At 37.4% G+C, this 25,269-nt stretch overlaps 1 protein-coding gene across 1 annotated transcript; it reads right to left on the bottom strand.

Moving 5' to 3' along the window:
* Nucleotides 1–23,161: 23,161 nt before the first annotated feature.
* C3H8orf48 (chromosome 3 C8orf48 homolog) lies at nucleotides 23,162–24,588 on the bottom strand. The gene has a single exon (XM_027954671.2). It carries the CDS (start codon nucleotides 24,396–24,398, stop codon nucleotides 23,592–23,594), a length of 807 nt encoding a protein of 268 aa, XP_027810472.2. The 5' UTR covers nucleotides 24,399–24,588; the 3' UTR covers nucleotides 23,162–23,591.
* Nucleotides 24,589–25,269: the final 681 nt, after the last annotated feature.

The raw sequence follows: 25,269 nt of genomic DNA, 5'->3' as shown, positions 1-25,269 counted from the left end.
GAAAGAAATGAAGATGAATCTGATAAAATGTGAGGGTAGATGGAAATGACGGGAGCTGAAAGTTACATAGCTCCTAAAAAAATGTGATCAAAACAATAGCCAGAGAAGCAAATCACAGAAAATGCTTCTAAACTGAATACAGTGCTAATGAGGCCAAACTGAAAGGACTTAATATTGTCCCAGGCAAAATCAGTGAAAAGGCCCACAATCCAGAAGGTCACTAGGCCTTTTGATTGTTTGCATTTTGGATCCATGCTTATTTTTATTCAAGTTTTATCATTATCATATAGTGAAGGGCTTTTCATGGGTACTTTCTCTCCATTTCTTGATCTATGCTTTGCCATAATATTCCAGTTTTGCCCCTGTGTCCCACAATGCAACAATTATGAGAATATCCTAAGGATGGAGTTCTTTTCCCACACTGCAGACTTCCCTCAGGGATGTCCCTATCTGATTTCCTAGTTATTTTTATTGTATTATATATGAGTGTCCCTAAAAGCAACATGCAATCCTTTTTAAAAGTAAGTTGTCAAATCACGTTGTTTTCATCGTAACCCGCTTTAAGATACCAACACAGTATCAGTCAGGAGAAGGTGTGTTAAGCTCTGATAATAAGCCATCCCTTAAGCTAAGTGATTTAAAGCAGCAAAGGTTTATTTCTCATTTGAGGAATATGTCTATTGTTCTCTTTCACTTTGACCCTTCTCTTTAACACCTCTGATATTTAGAACTGGCGAGTTGTTGGGTCAGGATTGGTAGTGAATGATGCTTCAAGCTTCCACCCAGAAATGACACATATCATATCAACTCAACATCTCACCCATCAGTGCAAATCGGATGACCACGCCTAGTTTCAGGGTAGCAAAGAATTGCAATACTTCTACGTGCCCAGGAGAACTAGAAATTTTTGACAGACAGAACTAATGACTGCCACATGTTTTCAGAAGACTTGAAGTAGTTAAATTCCCTGATGCCCCTAAAGTTGGCGTGTTGATAAAGAAATGAAAGGATCTACGCATTTGGTTTTAGCAATGCCAGATTCCCTCTATAAAACACCTCTTCTTAGCTACTAAAAAAAAAAAAAAACTAGTGATGTTGACTTATTGCAAATCCCATCCAACTGGAACAGTTGGGTTGGGTGGAGTGGGAAGTTTTGCAGAGCAAATTTGGAAGAAATGTGAACAGGCTTGCTATCTCAGACCATCATATCCTATATATATGCTGAACCAAAATCCCTTAAACTGAAATAAAAGAGAAATAGCATTCAGGCTTGAAACTATTTGGAAGAAAAACAGGAAAGTGTGCATGGAAGTGAGACCCTTTTTGAAGACCATGGCTCAGTTAGATTTCTGCAATTAATTACAAGTAACATTCAAACAGAATAGTTGGGAAACTAATATGACAAAATATGGTTAACAGAGATAAATTATTGCTTAGCCACTAAAATAACCAATCAAACAAACAAACAAACAAAAACACCTATCTCCCAAAACTGCTCCAAACGGAAATCGTTGACTTAGGCAGGAACATCCTTCTCTGATCACTGCTTCCAAAACCCCATGTAGGCATAAGTCTGGGCTGGGGATACTGAATGAGGGAAAACTTCTTAGTGGGGAGAAGCTGGCAGCGGGATTGCTTAACCAAGATTCATGCCACTTCTAACAAATGTCTGCACAGTTACCAAAATACTTTCCGGATGAGTTAAAGAAGTAAAAGTTTAAAATGTTTTAACTGATCTATAAAAACAGAGAGAAATATATTGGTCAATATGTATTAGATTCTGATGAACAAGAACAAAATCTAAAGAAAAAAGAAATGTACAAAGATCAATAGGTTTGTCTACAAAAAAATGGGGGGGGGGAAGAAAATATAAGTGAAACCAACAAAAGAAAGATGTGGGGATGGAATCCAATCATTATAACAAACATGTCATTGACATATAGGAAATTCTCACAGTTCAATTTAAATGTCATAGACAAACCAATAGAAAAAAAAGAAATAAGGGCAAAACACAAAATATTTGAATAAAAAAAATTCTAAAAGACATCCTGAAAGTCAATAAATACAGAAACTTTTGCCCAAGGTAGGCAACTTCTTTAGTGTTCTGGCTCAGCCCTCTTCTGAGTTTGAACTCTAAATATTGGGTTGCCCCGGGGACCTATTGTTTTTTTTTTTTTTTTTTAATTTTTACCGGGGACCTATTGTCACCCTCTTTCTCAACAGGTATCCTCAGGTGACCTCACCCAATTCCAAGGCTTCAATCACTGTCAATAGTGAATCCACATCTTGTCTCCAGCCTCAAACTCCAGATATCCATTCAAATAGAATCCTGGATTTCTCTCCCCAGTCTATACATCTAATTGTTATTAATTTCCCCAGCATCTATCCCAAGTTGTCCAAGTCAAAATCTATTTATCACTGTGAATCGACTTTACTCAAATCTCATGTTCTGTATATAAGTTCTAGCATATCTCTCTCCAAAACATCTCCCTGATCTTTCAATTTTTCTAAATTCACTGTTAACCAAATTCAAGTCAGTATCATCTCTAGTCTCTAGATTCCAGCAAGAACCTCCTGATGGCACTCTCCCTGCAATCAGCAGTAAGAATGATGATTTTTAGAAGTATTTAAGATTATCTCAGTTTCCTCTTTAATATCATGCTAAGATTTTCCACCATGTTTTGAAGAAAAACTCCATTTCTCATTATGACTTAGTTAACTCACTTGATGTGATCACCCCTTTTTCTCTAATTGCATTTCATAAACGTCCCTTCCTCTACTGTACTGCAGCCACACTGCCCTTTGAATACTTACAGACTCACGTTTTATTGATGTCTAGAAGGATTATAATGAAGAAAATATTGGCAAAATTTGTAAAAAAAAAAGAAGAAGAAGAAGAAAGAAAAAGAAAAAGAAAAGTATTCAAAAATTATTAAATATATCAACTTAATTCTTTTTCTGGGCATTTCTCTTTTGGAAAAATCATAAGCAGATTTGTATTCACATTAAGTATGGAAATACAGCACTTATTGATTATGTGACATTAAGAAAAGTATTCTATGGATGATTGAAGGAGAAAAAAACAGCATATTTGAATAACAACACACTAGGCAGGAAAATATTTAAAATTAATATGATACTTAAGACAGAAAACGTGTAAATTACAAGTTATTGAACAATGCCCCTTGTTGTAAATATGGAGCTACTTTAATACAAGAGGATATTCTGAAGTTCCCAGAATATTTTGGAAGGCTAGAAAGCAAAATTCTGGAACTAAACAGTGCATCCATTGGACTTCTCTAGTGAAAACATTAATGTCTTTCTTTCAGAACTCAAGATGCTCAGGATTAGATACTTATTATTGCTGTTTCCCACAATCTAGTTGATTCTCTAACCATGATTATAAGGCTATCTATTGCACATGTTACGGTTTGGATATGGGGTGTCCCCCCAAAACTCCTGTAAATGATTAAATTATGAGGGCTGTAACCTGATCTGTTCGTCTTAATTTGAATGGACTAACTGGTGGTAACCTTAGTCAGGTGGAGAAGGGTTGGAGGAGGTAAGTCACTGGGAGGCATACACACACCTCACTCTGCTTCTTGAGCCTGCCATGAGCTGAGCAGCTTTCCTTTGCAGGGCTCTTTCCACACCATGTTCTGCCTCCCTTTGGTTCAGAGCAATGTTGTCCACCATCATGGTCTATGACTTCTGAAACTTTGAGTCCTAAATAAACTTTTCCTTCTTTAAGTTGTTATTGTTGGGTATTTTGGTCACAGGGACACAAAAGCTAACCAAAGTACTGTTTATGTGGTGACCTCCGGAACTTGCTCATTTCTAAGTACAACTCTTTCTAGGGATTCTACTTGGTGGAAACTAGGTGACATATTTGTATGAGGGCTGCAAGGAGACTGGAATGTGAGTTTTATAGCTTCTTCCTTGGAAAGGGAGGACGCATAAGGTAGAAAATCACCAGAATGTGACACAGATATTCAAACATGTTGAAAGATTACAAATGAAAAATATCTTAAACACTGAATAATACAGGTTGGTACCAAACCAAACACATATGGAAAAATATATACGTAGAAAAATCCCAAGAAGAAAAATAGAACAAACATAAATAATGCACATGCATACATAATACACATATATTTACTTATATCTTTAGTAATACGCTACATAATGTCATTTGAGTCAACCATAGACCGCTTATAGAATTAATAATGGTTTCATAAAATTACATCACCTAGTGACATCACAGTTGTCTTCATGTGTGTGTGCACTATGTGATGTTCACACAATGGTGAGCTCACCTAACAACACATATCTTGGAATTTATACTCATCATCAAGAGGCACACACATGCGCACCCATGTGCACACACTCTCACACATACACACAAACGGGATTGAAATTTTAAAACACATGGAATTCTTTCTCTTAAACTTAGATTATTATTTTTAAAATATTATTATTATTTTCAAAATAATAATGTTCATCATTGAAACATACAAAAATAAACAAATAACTAGACATACAAAAATAAACAAAAACATAACCTTCTTACACACAGATAATATAATTGCTAATAATGTATTTGGTACAGTTTGTTATTTTTTTTCAAAACAATATGCTTTTACAAATATATTTACAATTTAAATTAATCTAATTTTCAAAATATTTTCTTTTACCTTCATATTCTAATACTCTTTAAAATTGAAAAAACAAATCCAAACAACTTGTGTTAGGAATAGAAATACAAAAAGCTCTGTGCATGTGAGTGTGTGTGTATGTGTATGTGTGTGTGTTTACAGGCATGTTTGTTCCTGGGGATAGAACCCCGTGCCTTGTATATGATAGTCAAGTGCTCTACCTTGAGTTGCATTCCTAGGCCTGAAGAGCTTTTTAAATATGTGACCAAAAACAGTAGAATTTTCCATATAGTAGTAGCAAAAAGGATAAAGAGAATAATTCGCAAAATAAGAAATGCGAAATAACTAATCAGTATGAAAATGTTCCTCAAAGTCACTAAAATCAAACAAGTCAAATGAAAGATAATTCGTGTTGATGTAATGATAGCTTCTAGTGGACTCTTCAGTGAAAAAGTCAGCTCAACACAACGGGATGTTTCCTTCAATGTGACAGAGAGCATGTACACCCTATCCATAAAACTAGCCATGCACCTCTGTCAAATCTGTCAAAAAGGTTTAATAAAAATATTCCCTCAAAATAAAAACTTACTGTTCTTCACTATTGCAATAGTGAATGTTCCTGTAGTTCTTGAAAACAATCTTAGAAAGGTTCAGTTTTGGTTTTTGTTTCTCAATTAGCATTTTCTCCATTCTGTTATGACATTACAGAAGCATGTGTGAGCCTGTCTGGACTAAGAATGGTTAAGTTTTATAAACTGACAACAGCCTGTTGTTTAGACAGATGAAGGATAGCCTAACGAAGAATATGGATCATGTGGTTAAAACACAAAGAAAAACTTGGCAAGGACCAGCTTTGGTATTTGACTTCTCACTGTGCACTAGCAGCCCATAATTGTTATCAGATTCTGTTTTATGTTGAGTGGATATGGTCCAGAACTGTGAAAAACATCTTCTCTTATAGGAATGTGAGGGCAATCTGACTCCATCTCTCACCCCCTTCGACTGCCCTGGGGTAATCTAGCTGGGTAGACAGGTGACCCTCTCCTTCCTCACTTATCCCCCCCAAAATGTGTGCTTGGTCACAAAACAAAAGACCTTCCTAAACATAGAGCCAAAGAGTAGCCATGACCTCTCCCAGCCTCCATACTTTTCCTACTCCAATAAATATTACTTAACCAGGAATCCCACATCTATATCTCTAGCTTTTGTGAGAAACAGCTGCTGAAATAGCCATGGAGCCATAAATTCTCAATTGTCTTATACTGAGCCAAAAATTCAAGGTAAGTGATACCATGATTTTTACTTAACCTTTTGTTAAATGTGTTTTTCTGTCATTTTTATGGAACACACTTTAATTTAATTGCTGTATTTTCCAGTAGAATTGGGATTTTAATAATGCTATACCCCAGACACCTCTCTTTCTCTCTCTCTTTCTGTGTGTGTGCGTGTGTGTGTGTGTGTGTGTGTAAAGATATAGATATAGATATGGATATATACTTATAGTAATCGAATTAATTTATGTTTAGTGATTATGTTGGATGAACATAGCAATCATAATTTTCTGCTGTTTCCAAAATCTTTATCTTTTCCTTTACTCTCTTTCTCTGGCTCTCAATGAGGATGGAATAAACATGATCATCTAGATGTCATATGAAAAATCCAAAATAATGATTTCCTCCTCTTTCAGCCAAACCCCTCTTTTCCTGGATTCTCTTTCTTGGGTAATTCACTCAGTAATCTAAGATAAATATCACGTGCCATACTATTTTTTTTCTATTTTCATTAACCGGTTGCCAAGTTTTAGTCTCTTTCCATTTTTCATCCACGTTCTCTGCCACCACCTAAAACTGTTCTAGAATTTGAAACACAGGCTGACTGATTCGAAAATCGAGGCTTTTAACTCCTGCTGAAAACTGCCTATATAATAAGGCTACACAGTAGGACCAACCTTATCAAAACAGTTTTAACAGATTAACCTAGAATTGTTATCAGGAATGTACTGGTTCAAAAGCATACCACATCAGGGAAGAGTGAGGACATCATAAAAAGAAGTATCTAGCTACGGTAGTTTGTTTCAACAGGGAAATTTAAGGAAAAGGATGCATGTGAGATTAAAGTACCATCAGAAACTTGAAAGACTGATTGGCACATTATTTCAGTTGTCCATTTGTTGTATATCAAATATTAATATTTATAAATGATCCCACTTTACTTCCCAGGTAAATAGAGCCAGCCTTGTAGTTAACAACAGTGACCAGTCTAACACATACATTATCACATCACTCATCAAAATCAAACTTTATCTATGCCATTCAAAGGCTTAGCTTAAGTTTGAAAAAACACACCAATGCTTTGGATTCAGCAAGCTCTTCAAACAAAAAGAGAACCGTGCATGTGTACATGTCTCTTCCACATTTATCATTTTGTTCAGCAGAGGTTTGTTTGGGAAACATCTGTGATATCCAAAAACAAAGTTCCAGATGGAAGAGGTGAAAATAGACACATGTTCCAGCTGTTTTTAATCTCTCTTTTTGGTTGTAGTTAAAATAAAAGCACACCCTTTAGAAGTCAGAATTGTCACTCTATCCAAAGGTCAGGGTTCGAAGAGTAGCCACTCACAATATTTTTTTAATAAAAGTTGCATCTATGCATGTACATGTTTGTAGCATATATATGCAGCCATCTGTGGGTGTGCAAATGTGTGTGTGAGTGTGTGTGTGTCCATAAATATTTCCTGTAGGGGAACTTGCTCTGTAGGTGGAAAGGCTACTTATGTGTATCTCCAACACCCTGCTAGATGTGCTTTGTTTAAAATCCTTAATGGAAACAAGTCTTCCAAGTCCATGTGTGTGTATATTGAGGCCCACAGCAGGGAGGATCTTACTTTTGGCAGATATATGGTAAAGTAGAGTGATCAAAACCAGGTATGAAACATTGCTTATCGGTGTCACCTTAACAAGTCTTGCTTGAACACTATCTACAGGCACCTCAAACTCAGATCCATCCCAGTGGTGATGAATTCTTCTGAACCCCAGCTGCCTCAGTCAACATGCTGGTTAAGATATTGTTCCATGTAGGTTTACAAGATGTTACCATTGAGAGAAACTGGGCAAGGGTGTGTGGGATCTCTCTACATTATATCTTACAACTTCATCCAGATCGACAATGCTCTCAAAATAACAAGTGTTTTCTCAAAAAATTCAGTTGATTTAATAGAACAAACTTATTTTGTCTTCAGTATCTCCAGGTGACAACGGTATGCCCTGATGCTCTTCCCTATTCATGCCCACCATTCAGTGGGTCATCAAGTTATGTCAGTTTGCTTCCTGCTTCTAGGGACCATCTGTTTCTGACTCTCTTCTTTCCTACTGCAGATGCTTGTTTCATAGCCTTCTTTTCTCTTTCCTGTGAAGTCAGTCTTGTAATTGGCCTCCTGGTTCAACCATTACCCCTCTAGGACAGTAGGCCTAAGTATAGCCACAAAGTATAATTACTTGAGAAGATTTATTTAAAATTTTTATATATATGATTGTCCTAGGAGATATATATATAGATATATATATATATATATATATATATATATATATATATATATATATATATATATAATTGCCATCCTAGGACAATTAAGAAGTAAAAATATCCAAAAGTAGAGTCTGGCCATTGTTTTATTTTGAAAGCTTCCCAGATAATTCTAATGAGCAGCCATGGCTGAGAGAGAGAAACTGCCTTAAATATCTGTCTTCAGCTAAAAATTCTAGAATGATTTCATCAAAATGAAATGCTGGGCATTTCATTCCTCTGATTTCATACACTCCCTCTCTGTTATGGTTTGAATTATAAAACTCCCCAAATTTACATGTTGACGTTCTAACATTCAGGACCTCAGAATGTGACTGTATTTGGAGATGGGGTCTTTACAGAAGTGATCAAGTTAAAATGCAGTCTCTGGTGTGGGTTCTAATCTAATATGATTGGTGACCTTATAAAAAGGGAATATTCAGACAGAGACATGAACACAGAAAGAATACAATATGAAAATGAAGGTAGAAATTGGGGTGAGGTTTCTACATATCAAGAAACACCAGAAATGGCCAGCAAATCACCTTGGAGCTAGGTAACAGGCATGACAGTTTTTCCCTCACAGCCTTCAAAAGGAAACAGTCCATCCAGGCACGTGACACTCATGTGTAATCCCAGCAGCTCAGGAGGCTGAGGCAGGAAGATTGCAAGTTCAAAGCCAGCCTCAGCAACTTAGCGAAGCTTTAAGCAACTTAGTGAGACCCTGTCTCAAAATTAAGAATAAAAAGGGCTGGGGATGTGGTTCAGTGGTTAAGCAACCCTGAGTTCAATAACCAGTGCCAAAAAATAAAGGAGCAAATCCTAGTTATATTCTGATCTCAGACTTCCAGCCTCTAGATGTGTGAGAAAACAAAGAACAGTTGTTTGTGGCACTTTGTTATGCTAGCCTAGCAAACTTAAATCCTCATAAGTTACAAAGTAAAATTACAGCACACCAAGGAGGGTCTGTTACCCTCCACCCCACCCAATTCTCCATTCTCCTTTCTTCATTCTTTACACTCCACAACTTGAAGACATTACTTCGGTGTCATCTTGTGTTGGGTAAACTCACACTTCCCAAGGTCTTTGACTACATGCAGAATGTTTTATAACACTGTAATGACTACATTGTATTACACATATCCATTTATGCTTTTGTGCTCTAAATGACCCTAAGTCCTCTGAAGATTGCACCATGTCTTAGTCCTTAAATGCCTAGTGTTTACAACTTTGTAGTTCTTCAATCATATCTTTATTGAATGAAAAATGTTAATTATTTTATATAGAATACAGTACTACATTAGTCTGGGGACATCAAAAAGTGAAGGCTAAAATGGGATTAAGGGTGCAAGAGATTTATCAGGAGTAAAGATTGCAAAAGAAGCGGGGGAACAACCTCGGACTTGTTCCTCCTGTGGAAGGAGAAAGAAAAGGAAAGGGAATTGGGTAGGAAGAATCTTACACTTCACACAGTTCAAGAAGAGCCCTTGAGTCCAAGTTGCCTCTTGGAAGATTCCCTCTCACTGTATTCCCCAGCTTAGCTCAGGCATCCGCATCTGCAACCATTGTCAGTTTCTAATCAGGAGCCCTGGCACCCATAAAACATGATTTCGACCAGCTTGAAGGTCAGATCTTCATTCTGTACCCTTTTGCAATGTGTTTTTATTGTCTCGAGTTATGACAATAATCCAAGGAATTCAAACAAGGTCCAGTTTCAAGGAGATTCCACCATGGCAAAGAGAGGGGGGAATGGGGAGTAGGTTAAAAGTTAACATTAAATAATTTCAGACTATCCAAAGTTCTCTGAAGATAACAACCATGGATATAGGGTGAAAGGCAACTGCGGGAGGGAAATAATAATTTTTGTAGAATGTTCCAGAAGGCCTCTGAGTTGATAGTATTAGGGGTAAAATTTGAACACTGAGAAATATTCAACTCTGAAGAGAGTGGTGGAAAACTCTGTTCTTTTGAAAAATAGAAAAAAATGTCTGTGTATTAAGAGTACAATGAGCAAGAAAGTGTGTGATACAAGACATGAGAGAGATGACCCGGCTGCCACTTGTTTTGCCCTGGCCTGACCTCCATGTTCTCTGATGAATCATAAGTACCAGGGTCACTTATCTGTTTCCCTGGACTCCAACAGCAAGACAAGTCTGTGGCACCAGCAGCAGTGATGTCAACAAGGCCCACAGTCCCGGCCTTGGGAAAAGTCCAGAATTTAACAGTTAAAGAGATTTTTAAGAGATGTGGGAAGCTCCTATGCTCAGTATTATCCCAGGATCTCTCAGAGGAAAACCAGTGTCACATCTTACAGGTGGATGTTAACACGACGGCAATTACAAAATTGGATCAGTTAAACTTTCTCATAGATGCCATTTCAAGAGACCATTGTGAATTCACCAATAATAGATGAGGAACAGTGGCACCAGTCTGTGCTTCCTGCTAAGTCCCTAGAGTACTCTTTCATCCTGGCTCAGCAGCTCATTCCTGTCCTGGTCCAGAGACACAGCAAGACCACCAGCTCCATGACCACAGCCCAACTCCGGCGGATCTTCACATATGGCCTCATGAGGATCAGCCCAAGCTTGGACTGATGCAGGTTAGATAAGGTTGGAAAAATGTGTCAAATTTGTAGTCCCACCAGTTCATATTGTCCAGAGCCAGCCACAGGATCGAGTTCAGCAGATTCATGGTAGCCAAGGACAAACCACACAGCTGGTACAGTACCAATACAGGAGAGATGGTACACAGGCAGTTGATCTGCTTGCCTAGCTGGTATTGGGCACTCAGATACTTTCCTCCAATGCTAGACAGAACACACAGACCAGAGTCCAACAGGACAGCTTTCATTCACCTCACTCACAGATGAACAGCAACTCTCCCAGATCTAGAGAGTCACCATGATCCCTGGGCAAGATCCCCTCACCTCCAGTGCCTATTCATCCAATGAGCCACCCAGCCTTTCCAAGGACAAGCTCCCCAAGATTAATCTGCCATAATTTCATTCTTCTTTATGACTGAATAAATACTCCATTGTGAATATATACCACATTTTCTTATCCACTCATCTGTTGACCATCACCTAGGTTGGTTTCATAGCTTGGCTATTGTGAATTGTGTTGCTATAAACATTGATGAGGCTGCATTCCTATAATATACTGATTTTAGATCTTTGGGATATATACCAAGGATTGGGATAACTGGGTCATATAGTGGGTCATATAGTTTTTTGAGGAATCTCCATACTGCTTTCCAGAGTAGTTATACTAATATGCAGTCCCACCAACAATGTGTGAGTGTACCTTTTTCTCTACATACTCACCAACATTTATTATTATGTATTCTTGATAATTACCATTCTGACTGGAGTGAGATGAAATCTCAATGTAGTTGTTTTATTATTATTATTATTATTATTATTATTATGTCTAATCAGTTATACATGATAGTAGAAAGCTCTTCGATTCATTGTACACAAATGGAGCAGAATTTTCACTTCTCTGGGTGTACATGAAGTAGAGTCACACCATTCATACAATCATACATGTACCTAGAGTAATGATGTCTCTCTGTTACAACGTAGTTTTGATTTGCATTTCCCTGATTGCTAGAGATGTCAAACTTTTTAAAATGTATTTGTTGGTATTTGTATTTATTCATTGGAGAAGTGTCTGTTTATTTCATTTATTAATTGAGTTATTTGTGGTGATTTTTAAGTTTGTTAAGTTCTTTAAATATTTGGATATTAATATATATATATATATATATATATATATATATATATATATATATATAAATTTTATATATTTGGATATAAATGCCCTAGCTGAGGAGCAGGTGGCAAAGATCTTCTTCCATTCTGTAGGCTCTCTCTTCATGCTCTTGTATTCTTTGCTGTACAGAAGCTTTTTAATTTGATGCCATCCCACTTATTGAGTTTTGGTTTTATTTTTGTGCTTTAACAATCTTGTTAAGAGAGTCAATTCCTGTGCCAATATGCTGGAGTATTGGGCCTACATTTTCTTGTAGCAGTTGCAGAGTTTCTGGTCTAATTCCTAGGTTGTTGATCCACTTTGAGTTGACTTTTGTCAAATTTCATTCTTCTGCATATAGATATCCAGTTTTCCCAGCAACATTGTTAAAATGGTCATCTTTTCTCCAATGTGTATTTTGGTACTTTTGTCTAGTATCAGACGAAATTCTGTATGTCAGTTTGTCTCTGGGTCTTCCATTGATCTTCATGGTCTTTTCCCTAAGTTTTCTTAATGTGTAGACTCTAAATAACATGAAGCTTGGTAAATCTCCTTCTGGATAGGGAGACAAAGTTGAAAACAAAGATGAGGATAAAGACAGTGGAAAAGTAGTCAGCAGAGGTGTAGTTACATCAGAACTTGTATGTCATCACATCAGAACTTGTATGTCATCACATCAGAACTTGTATGGCATCACTGTGAAGATTTGGGATTTTATTATATGGGAAGCAATTGAATAGATTTTGCCCAGTCATCTGATGAATATCTGACAGATTACCCTGACCCTGTTTTTCAGAGAATATAAATAGAAAAGAAAATCAGTTAGATGTGTAATGCAATGGCTTAGATTAGGGCGGGTGACAGTGGCTATGAAGAACTGTGACTGGATTGGAGTGGATTAGATAAATCTAGAAGAAGTAAATATAGGATTAGGGGCTGGGTTGGATGTATAACATTAAATAAAGAAAAGCCGTAAAGTTTACAACTGAGATTTTTTAAATTTTTTATTTGTTCTTTTTAGGTACACATGACAGTAGAGTGTATTTTGACATATTAACACCTACATGGAGTGTAACTTACTCTAATAGGATCCAATTCTTGTGGTATAACCAGAGTTTTTGCCTTGACCAAATGGATGGATGAATGATAGTTTCATTTAATGAAATGGGGAAGTCTGGAATAGGAACAGGTTTAAGAAGGATAACAAGAGTTGTGTATGGAGCAAGCTAAAACTTTGAGATGCCTATTTAGAAGCAAACAGTTCACCTTTTTCATATAAATTGCAGATGAGCAATTCATTTACCCAGCGCCTTCTTCATATATATATATATATGTGTGTGTGTGTGTGTGTGTGTGTGTGTGTGTGTGTGTATGAAATGGCAGGCTTTATTATATATACATATATATAATAGTTATATATATATATAAAATGAAGAAAAGGAAGTTTAAGAAGAAAATATGTGGTTAGCAGAAAGCAATTATGGACAAAAACTAGAATGAGATTCCTCAGGCATAAAGCTATTTTAATTCATTGCAAAAAGTAGCTAGATTGGTAAATATTTTTTAAGGGTCCAAATCCATTTTAATGTTTAACTGTTGGCAACTTTTAGGCTCCACCAGTCTCACTCTTCCTTCTGCTCCACATCTGGGAAAGCTGATAATGAAGGGTGTTCCTTTTGGGGGCTGTAATGGGAAGTTCAAACTACACAAGACTCAATCCAAGCTGGGGAACCTTACTGGCCATCATCCCTCACCAGAATAAAGCTTGTCATTTTCAGAGCCTGTGTTATGCTCTCAGAAAGCCTGATTATGTACTAATACACTTTTCATATTTACTTGGTGAGCAAGGGGGCAGGGGAGGGTCCACCTTACTCTCCAGTTAAAATAGTTAATACATTCTAATATAAATTAAAATGAGGTCTTCAAGGATTGAAATCAATTATACAAGACCTGTTTAGAGAAGAGACATTTATCCCCACCACTTTTCTATGGCCATTACTCATCAGTCTTGGCAATCAAACTAAATCTTGCATGAAGGTCCAACTCAGCTCTGCCAGATGACAACAATAATTGGCACGTGAGCAGGATATCTAGGCAATAGTTGCCACCCCTGGGGGTCTTGCTTCACTAGCTTTGGCTTGCTAACTGGCCCTGTTGCTGCTGGCAAGAATGTACTTAGAACTGTTCTGATTGGTGCTACATTTGCTGAGTCCTACCCAAGTACAATTATAGATTTAACTGACCCAAATCCAGAGCTGATTATTGACATATGGCAGTAAGGGATCAGGAACCTCTTTAAAGTGGTCCTGGGTTGTGTGTCTTGGCCCAGATCTAACAGTGTGCTTCAGATTGACTCATGTGTCTTGGGTCCAGAATACACTGATACTAGGCTCTGGGTAACAACTCTGCACTCTGTGGTGTGTCAACCAGGCATTGACCACCACACTCAAGAGTACTCAGGGAGTACACAGATGCTCTGTGTAATATGAGTCTACTGGATGTGGAGCACTTACTATGGGGCATGCAAAGATTCACACTTCTAAAAGTGGATGGCAACTTAGAACTCTACAAAATACTTTTGATGCTGCTATTACCTATGCCTCTGTTGTCCCCCTGCAAATAAACCCTGTAATGTTGTGATATAATAAGAAATCTATTTAGGTTTCTGACCCTAACATAGATTTAACATTCTTATAGATACAGCATTAAGAAAATCTTTCGTTTTGATATTTGTTCTTTGACTCTTGGTTCAATATATAAAGCTCCTAATAGTTTTGTGATTTCCTGAGTGATGGGAGAGTCTGAAACTGAGCTCCTAAATTCCTTGAAATGTTCTGGGTGATAGAAGCATCTTTTGTTCTACTGAAGGGACTCTCGTGTGGGTCCTATATAGCCTGAGGATGGGGTTGGCTGCCAGGGGAACTAACCTAGTGGTAAGACAACACTTGGAACTTTCAGTCCCAATCCTGAACTCATAGGGAGGGGAGTGAGGTTGCAGATGAACAATGATTTCCCCAGCACCCAGAATATAAAAAACAGACAACTTCTTTTAGGACTTTCAGGGGTTTGAAGGCAACATTTTTTCCTCATTTAAAAATTTTTTCTTAATTCTATTTATCACATCTTTAACTGGACTCCCTACAACAAAGGTCTCCAGAATCTGTTTAAAGGGCAATAGGCAACACACATTAGTTTCCCTGTCCTTTCCCCAGAAAATCCTTCACAGTGGTGGCTTTTGCAACACCCCCCCCACACACACACACACACACACACACAACTCCCTGCTCATATCTTCTGGAATCTGCAGTGCACCCATAATATTCATGGGTTTCTGATCCACAAAACAGCCCTCCTTAGCCTGATGCTACCCATCATTAGAGTGCCAACTGCAGGCTTCATATTAAGCGCTCCTAAGGACAGAGGTTCTCACAGGCCTGAGCCTATGGCCCTCCGTACGCTTATGTGAGTCTTGAAAGCCACATCCTGCAAAGCTCAACACAGCTAACAAAGCCTCCTTGCTAAACCACTCAAAAATAAAAAAAATAAAATAAAAAATTAAAAAAAAAAACCCTACAGCTAAATCTGGCCCCTCTTGAGTATCTAATCTGCTGCGGGAGGGCGTGGCCTCTTCTGTCCTCAGCCCACTTGTCAGTTGAGGAGGTGTTTGAGAAGTTACGCCTTTCATGGACCCCTTAACTTAAACCTGAGATTTCTTGGGATTAATAGAGTGAACAACAAGAGGAATTTCTACACTTTATGGTCAGCACAAAATCTCGTACACGATGGTGTTTACTGGAAAGTTGTGCTTTTTATCCCTAACCCAGACACCCCTGATGAAGAACAGGACCCGAGAGTCAGCAAATCTGGCTAAACATGAGGCAGTCATCTTAGCACTGGGTGGCCCGCTCCCTAACTATAATAAACACCAAACTATTCTCCTTTTCTTACTTTTGAGTCATTTCAGGCCTGCTTGAAAGGTTATCCTGCTCCCTTCACCTTCAGAAACCCTTATTTTGTAGGTAATCTTTTCATACCATCTCAGTCCATGTGTGGCATCATTAATCTTGACATTAAATGTCAAGTGAGATGACCACAACATATTTTCTCCTAAACCTTAATTAATGCCTTGACAAACAATGGACTCATCAGAATCAGGCCTTTTGATTATGTAAGTCACTTTGATAGAATTTTGCAATGTTCGCTGTAATTTTTTGAGCCTGCAGCTAATTGGAAAATTTCGGAATTCTCTATTCCAAAGGGTATTATCAACTGAGAATAGAAGTTCAACTGTTTTCCTGTTTGGTTTCTCAAATTCACTATTTGTGTATATGTCTTCCATCTGTTTCTTCTAGATACAGTTTTGAAGGGGAGCCCACACCCACAGTCACAATTCCTATTTCTCTGTAACCTGTTTAGCTATGTTGCTGCAGAAAGAGCTAAGTTACTATATTAAGCACTAGCATAAAACAAACTAACATGTTTAAAATTGGAGGTATTCTGAGCCGGGTGTCCCAAACATTCCTAAACAGTTCTGAGACTGGAATTTCAATGACTCAGATGCTCAGGATGGAAGGTTCTTTAGTCTCTATCTGGTATATCACATACTTCTACAACAAGGGTTTCATCTCAATATTTGTTCAATGCATAGATTTGTTTGTGGGTACAGGAGTTTATTTGATAAAATGTCTAAATGACAAAAACAAAATTCATGCATATTTATTTAATCAGTATGTTACATTACATAAAGTATGTATTGCTGCAGTCTGGCTGGGCACAATTCAGGAGCCACTTGTCAAAAGAAATGAACTTTATTTTTAGAACACACACACCACACCACACAGCTCCTCAGGAAAAACCCTCAGAGCCCAACTGCCACCAAGGGCTTCCCACAAGCCTCTCAACCTCCCCCATTCCTCCTGCTCTTGAGGCAGATTAACTGGGTCGCATGGGCGGAGCCAAAAAAAGTCCCCCAATGAGCAGCTCCGTGGTCTGAAAGGGCAGGGAAACAGCCCAATGAGCATCACCGCAGAGGAGCCAATCAGTTGGCAGCTAGACATTTGCTGGGCCGCTGTGAGCCAATCATCAGCTGGCAGCTGGAAGTTTGCTGGCAGCTGGAGGTTTGCTGGGGCTCCTTTTGGCTGTGGCTCTCAACAATGTATTTGTATAATTCTATACCAAATTGCCAGATACATTTTCATGCATGGGGAAATATGCTGCTTCTTAGCATCTATTACTTCAGCTGTACTGGAATCTTTTGGGACGGCTATAAAGCTTGGAGAAAGGACACTCATTCCTTTTGAATTTATTCAGGGGCAAGGGCAAGGGCTGGGGATATGGCTCAGTGGTGGAGTGCTTGCCTGGTATCCACAAGGCCCTGGGTTCAATCCTGAGCACCACATTAAAAAGAGGAAAAAAAAAAACAGCATAGAATTGAATTTATTTTGGGCAAAAAATAAATTATTTTCAAGTTTGAGCATCAAGAATTTTTAATTCATTCTAAAATTTCAGCAAGTCATCCATTACCTATAAAATAAATATTTCAGATGATTTTTGTCTATCTGAAAATGAAGATTGCAAAGAAAATTTTTATATAAATTCTTAAAAACAAATACTTTATAATTAGCTGCATAATATGTTTAAAACTGACTTGCCAAAAGCTCTACACTAGGCTAATTTTTCACTGATAAGGTGAATATGTACGTACACTGAAAGGGATTCCATCCCTGGGAGAGGAAAATAGAGAAAAACTACAGAAAACAACTATGCAAAGCAAAAGAACTGACTGAAACTGTATTCTTACAGATTATTTTCTTTCATAAAAAAGCATAACAAGTTTCAATGTCTGGAAGCACTTATTTTTTCATCCATAAAACATTTATTGAGTATGATCCTGTGTGAGGCACTGTGGATGTGATGTAAGATGGAGCCTCCAGCCTTGAGTTTCTCACCATGAAGTCAGAGTGCAAAGCTTACTAACATGTTTTTGTCTTAGTATGAATTCATATGAATGACATAGCACACACAGGCTGCAGTCTTTGATTCTAATTAGTGGTGTTTAAGGTTTATGAGTGCAAAGAAAGTGGGTTAAATAGTTCAACAAACCACACAATCATCTCAAGTGATTTAGCAAAAAACTTCAGTGAGACTCAAAATACTACTGTGATATATTTGAAAAACCCAAAATTAAAGGTGAAAGGCTAAAAGCTCTTCTCCTAATATCAGGAGCAGAGCAAATATGGTGTTCCTGCCACTTCTATTCATGACAGCACTAGACATTATAGCCAGGGCCAATAGGCAAGGGAAAAAGAGGCACCCAAACCAGAAAGCAAGATATGAAAGTGTCTCTTCTGTAGATGATGTCATCTAATTTCTAAAGCACTGGAAGAATAACTTTTTTAAACTGTTAAAGCTAGTAAATTAAGTCAGCAAAGTTGCAGGATGCAATATCAACTGTATTTCTACACACTAGCCATGAACGATCCAAAAAGAAACACCTTTAAAATTCCATCAAAATGGCATTGAAGAGAATAGAATATTTAGAAGTAAATTCAACCAAGGAGGAACAAGACTGATACACTGAGGACTAGGAAACCCTGATGAAGTACATAAAAAGATATCCATGTGTGTGGGTCAAAAGACTTAATAATATTAAGATGACAATGCTACCCAAAGTAATATATAGTTTCAATGCAATCTCTATCAACCATACAATGGCACTCTCTACAAAAATGGAAAAATTCATCCTAAAATTCAAATAAAATCTCAAGAAACCCTGAAGAGCCAAATCAATCTTGAAAAGGAAGAATAGAAACAGAGATTTCACAAAATTTTAAAGAGGTGGAAGTTCCATGCTACTGATTTCAAAATTAATCAAAGCCCAATAACCAAAACAGTGTAGTGCCAACATAAGGACAGACAGAGAGACAAATGAAATAGAATTTGAAGACCATAAATATACTGTCACTTTTATGATCCTGACCATCAACCAGGGAGCTGAAAATACTCAATAGCGAAAGAACAAGTCCCTTCTTCAATAGTGGTGATGAAAAAAACATATATACAAATGCAAAGGAATGAAATTGGACCCTTACACCATAAATAAAAAATTAATATAAAATGAATTTTCTATCACTGCAACAAAATATCTGAGAATGAGAATATAAGGAATATATGTCTATTTGACTCATAGTTATAGAGGCTGGGAAGTCTAAGCATGGCCCCAGTATCTGATCAGTTGATCTGTTGAGGTCCTTCTCACTGCACCATAACATAATGGGGATCATATGTTGAGACAGAGCAAAAGTGCTAGCTCGTCTTAAAAAGCCGTCAGAGGAGACCCAAACAGATATTTGTATGCCAATGTTCATAGCAGTATTATTCATACATAGGAGACCCTCATGACCTCATCCAATCCTGGTTACCTCCCAAAAGTAATAACACATGAATTTTGGGACTTTCTATCATATGAACTTTGTGGGGAACACATTCCAGCTATAGTATACCTAACCATAGGATTCAAAATTATAAAATTCTTAGAAGAAAATGCAAGGGGAAAATCTACATGATCTTAGTTTTGGTAATAGTTTCTTAAATATGACACTAGAAGCAACAATAACCAAAAAAGAATTAGGTAAATTGGACTTCACTAAAACTAAAAACTTTTGTGCATCAGAGGATTAAAGAGACTGAAAAGATAATCCATGGGATGGGAGAAAATATTTGAAAATCATATATCTGATAAGGATTTCAAACCTAAAATATGTAAATAACTTGAGGCTCAACAAAATAGACAACTTGATTTAAAAATGGGTAAAGGACTTAAATAGACATTTCTCCAAAGTAGAAAAAAAAATTTCAACATTATTGGTCACTTGGAACATCAAAAGCACAATGAGATACCACTTCACATTTGCCGGAATGGCTATAATTTTTAAGTGCAAAATAAAAAGTGATGGCAAGAAAATGAAGACATTGGTTGCTGGAGGAAATGTAAAGTGTTGTACTGTTGTAGAAACAATTTGGCAGTTCCTCAAAAAATTAAACATAGAATTAGCATCTGATCCAGGAATTCTATTTCTAGGTCTAGAACCAAAAGAATGTGAAACAGGTGGTCAAATAGATTTGTATGCCAATGTTCATAGCAGTTTTATTCACACTAATCATAAAGTGGAAACAACCCAAGTGTCAATCAGCAGTTGATGTGATAAACATACATGCAATCTATACAGATGCTGGAATATTATTCAGCCATAAAAAATGAGTGATTTTCTTTTACAAGCTATACTATGGATGAAACTTGAAAGCATTTTGCAGTAAATGAAGCCAATCAAAAAAAAAAAACAGGGCAAATATCTACAATAGGAAAAGTCACAAAAACAGAAAGTATATTATAGGTTAATGGGATTATGCGAGAGGAGAATGGAGAGTTATTATTTACTGGGTCCAGAGTTTCTGTTTGAAGTGATGATAAATAATGGAAGTAGTGGTGATGGTTGCACAACACTGTGAATGTAATGCCACTGAATGTAATATTAACAATGGTCAAAATGGAAAATTACAATACAGAGATATATATTATGATATATATTATATCTATATCATAGTTGTCCATTTATATATACCATATATATGCATATCTCACCATTATACAAAAAAAAGTGGCAAGGGAAAGAAGACATTTGTATTAGTGAGCAATCTGTCACTGTGACAAATATCCGAAATAAAACAACTTAAAAAGAAGAAAGTTTTATTTTGCTCCATCATTTTGGAGGTTTCAGTCTGTGGTTGGTCAGCTTTATCACTTTGGGGCCTGTGTACATTATGCCAGGAGCACATAGCAGAGGAAGCTGTCTCCCTCAGGGCAGTCAAGCAAAGGTAAAGGTTTGGGGTCCTGATATGCCTTTTAAGGGATGCCTTTAGTGATCTAATTTCCTTCCACTAGGCTCCACCTTTTAAGTATTTCACCACCTCCCAATAGCACCTTAGGCTGGCAACCAATCTTTCAACATATAGAACTCTGGGTACACTTATCTAATCCACAGCAAGAGTACATAGAAAACTATTTTCAGTATTTGCATAAAAAAATCACTGGAAGCATATATAATAAATTAATATAAGTGATTATATTATACACTAATACAGTTTCCTGGCTCAAGCACAGAAATACTTCATACCTGACTGGTAAATGCTCACTCCCAAATTCCCTCAATTTCCTCTAACCTCTGCTCTCACCCCAGAATACCTAACTGCCCCATGTTCCAGAAAGTGGGAAGTTAACCATGGCAGGCAGGGATCCAGCAACCTGGTACAGATGAGGTTGGGTGGTGACAGGGTGGAAGAGATACTGCATGCTAAGCCTTGTCACGTCCTTTTGAGTTCTGGACCATTTAAATATAGTACCTATCTCTGATAATAAAATTTTAAAGCAAATATAAGAAGCAAAGAAGAAATATACCAGATGGAAAAGGCAACTTGAGAGAATTAGAGCCAAACAAATGTGTACATGTGAACCACAGTGACACAAAGAAAAACAGGGCTTGGGGAGTTACAAATCCTGTAGAGAGGCTTGAATATATGAGAAAAAACTAGCAAAGTAAATTTGGATCACAGTATGCAGCATTAATTAGCTTGCATTATTTCTGCAGCAGAGACAAATCAGTTAGAGTCACTTTATTCTTCAATTAGCAGAAATCCTTGAACAAATTTATATGTTGGAAAAATCACTCTGACCAGTACAGAGAGAATGGTTTAAAGAGGGGTGAAAGTAGGAGAAGTAGGAGGGCAGAGATGATAAAGAGTGTGGTAATGAGATGAAAAAAGAAGAAGCTGAAGGGCAGAAATCAAGTGATCTTTCTGAAAAATAGCTTGGGATTGAGTTTTTTTTTTTTTTTTTTTTTTTTAAGGAAGAACAAAAGATGACTCTTAGATTGCTAATTTGGTTAACTAAGAACAAAAATGACCTTTCATCGGGGAGATCTAAATAGAAAATAATTCTGAATTCTGAAAATGTAAAATGTGAATATATTGAGATGCCAACGATAAAGCATCATATAATGTGGTTTTCAATAAAATGTTGTTATTATGCAAATGGTAATGATGCTTCCAGTTTATTTATAAATATAAAAGATATATGCTAAATTTTACAGGAAAAAGGTCTTTATATATAAATGAACGTCAACTCAAGAGTAAAATTGAAATGTGTCTCAAAGACTCTTGTGCTGATTTTTGCAAATTTCTTCCACTGAAATAGCTTGGGTGTTAGACATGTAGGAGGATGACCTCCTGTTAATGCCACTAACTCGAGGATTTTATATCTTATAGAAGTAATAAGTAATTAATAAGATTTTTCATAATACCAAGTATTATTTTCCCCCATAAATGTTTTCAGAATGCTATATTTCTCAGGGAGCAATATTGTTTCCTCTGAGTGGAAATTAGGATGAGCAACAGAAGTTTCATATCTTCATGACCAAAATGACTTTCTTCCCTTAACTCTTCATCTGTCTCCAGTTTCACCTCTCTTTTTCCCCAACAGTTAAACATTTTAAGGAGTAATCTATATTCATATTCTTTATTTCACATTTATTCCTCAACCTACTTTGTCTATTCCATTTCTATAAGTGAAATGGCTACGGCTAAGGTCAACAGTGCCCAACACATGTCTAAATCATCTCTATATGGTCTCTCTGGTTCACCAACATGCTTAGACCAATCATTCTTTTTGAAACATTCTCTTTCCTTGACTTATATGCTATTATACATTCCTGATTTCTTTTATCCTTCTATGGTAATTTTTCTAAACTCTTTTGCAAGTTTATTCTCCTCTACCTGGCCATTAACTATTGGTATTTCTCAGGAGTTGGTACTAACCCTGCTTTTATTTTACCTCTCTTCTCTTCCAGGGAAGCTCACCACATCTATGACTTCAAATTCCAACAAATGCCAATGATTTCCCCACCTGCCCCCTTTATTTCAAATCTCTAGACTCTTCTTCTAGACTACAAGAATAAATAACATTTCCTCAAACTCTGAATGTGTTTGCCTCAAATACACCTCAAACTACTTATGTGCAAGTAATTATAGTCTTGATACTCTATCAAACATGGTTTTATTCTAGTAGTCCCATCTTAATGGAATTAATTATCAAACAGGTACATAAATCAAAACCTCGGTAAGACTTTTAACACTTCTAACATTTATCTTTTATTAAATCCCTATTACCATTTAATCACCAAAATAATTATTGTTTCCTAAGTATCTCTTACATCTCTGTACTTCTTTCTCTCCGTATTATCAACAACCTAATCCCAAGTACCAATATTCCCTCCTATATTGTTGTAAAAAGTTTTTGTAATTATTCCAACTACAACGTTGCCCTGTGTAATCTGAAAAACGTATTGGATGGGAAGTTCTTAGTCCTCAAATCTAGAAAGACAGTATAAAAAAATCCTTATTAGTTTCCAAGAAACGCCAGTTACTTAAAAAAAAAAAAAAAAAAACAGAAATATCTACACACATCCACATCGAATGCTATCATTAGTAATCACCATCTTCTGTTTGGTTGGGTAAGAGACTTGAGAAGTGGTAGAGGAAAAAAGGTGAATGAAGTCCTATTTCCATCTTGCTACATCTTCTGCTTGGTATCTGACCTTTCAAAACAGGAGAATCCAGTCTGAGTTTTCTCTTTCAGTCTTTTCCAGATTATTTTAGGGTCATCTGAAAGCCTGGGAAGACCCTGATGTGCTTCTCCAACATGGGTGAGAAAGTCTGTGGTATGAAGATGTTCATCTACTTTCTCTTGGAGGAGAACTGACTCCAGTAAAGTCTTCTTTTGCTTTAGGAAGGCAGACTGAGCCAGCTCTGCTTTTTTCCTAATACAGTTGGGACACTGTGAAGTAATGTGTTGCTTTGCTGATGCCACCTGTTTTAGTGTTGTTCTCACGTTTTCAAAATAGATTCTGTTTAAAAGTTCATCAGGAACAGTACATGTTAAGGCATTGATTTCTGAAGGCTCTGGATCGCATCTAAACTGCAGCTTTTTGTGTCTGTTGCTCTTCTTTTTAGAGTCCACTCTTTGATGGATCAAGTTTATCTTAGTGGTGCAAAAAGACTGCAGGGCATTCAATTCTTCATCGGACAGCCCATTGATTTCTGTTTGAAGTTTAGTCTCCGGTTGGTTTTGTTCATAGTTAGTTTTTTTGTCCTTGAGATAGTTGATCCATTTTTGAGTCAACTTCTTTTCGTTATTTTTGAAGTCAGAAAGCTCGGATTGCTTGGTTTCTTCTTGCAAGCTTGCAGCCACTTTTCCATCATCCGATTCTGTCCCAGAGGGGCTGGGCCAGGGCTGCTGTCCTCCAGAGGGGCTGAGAGAACCAGAACTCTCTACCTCATCAGTAAAGGACCCGGCCGTTTCATCAGAAAGGTGAGCCATAGCACTTACGTCGGTTTGAACCAATTCTCCTTGATCTTTTTAAATCCCCAGACTTCTGGGCAGATGGACATCATATTGCTTCAGAATCGGTTTCTCATCTGCTTTGCTTTCGTCAGGATCATCTCAGGAACTAGTGAAGGATGAGCCCACCGGGCCCTAGCCCCGGTGCCAACAGCTCAGCGGCCCTAACTTCCGGGTGACGCCTTTCCCCGCTGCCTTGGCAACGTGCGCCGGTCATGCGCAGTGAGTGGCCGCGGTCCCAGGCTCCACCTCCGCTCGAGCGGTTCTGCGGGGGTTGGGGTCTCCCACTTAGGTGTGGGCTCTTGGCTTCTCCTCCGTAGTGTTTTAACTACAGAATCTAAGAGTCGGTGGGAGAAGGTTGCAAGTTTCATTGCTTCGGGACGGGGAGTGAGTGACGTCACACTGGTTACACGTTTGTAGTCTTAACAAAGACAAGGACAAATCCTAAAGAACAGATTTTAAAAACAAAAAGTGCTGGCTGAAATGCCCAAGCGAAAACCTGTCTGTTTTATATAATTACCTATTTATAGAGGATGTTTATTATATAAACACTGAAACCATTTTGTGCGACCTCTTGCACGACTTTCTGTGCTGCAGAGTTCTGGTACCTGGAAGTTTTTCCAGATCAGTTTCTCAGGGTTTTTGTGCAGGCAGGTTCCCCTCTGCCATGTCAATACTCTTTATATGACCAATTACTCCTCCTTCATGCCCACCCCTGCCCCAAACACTTTACAGACTCATGGTTTCCAGTTTGTGTTTGTGTGATTTTTTTGGATAAGGCCGAAACCATGTCAGTGTTGCAGGCTGGTCTAATGACCAGCAATCAGCAGAGGTATTGTAGCTATTCAGT

Source organism: Marmota flaviventris, chromosome 3 (genome assembly GCF_047511675.1).
Source record: "Marmota flaviventris isolate mMarFla1 chromosome 3, mMarFla1.hap1, whole genome shotgun sequence".
NCBI classification, from domain to species: Eukaryota; Metazoa; Chordata; class Mammalia; order Rodentia; family Sciuridae; genus Marmota; species Marmota flaviventris.
The sequence above is the reverse complement of the archived record's forward strand: the minus strand, read 5'-3'. Positions and strand labels throughout refer to the sequence as shown.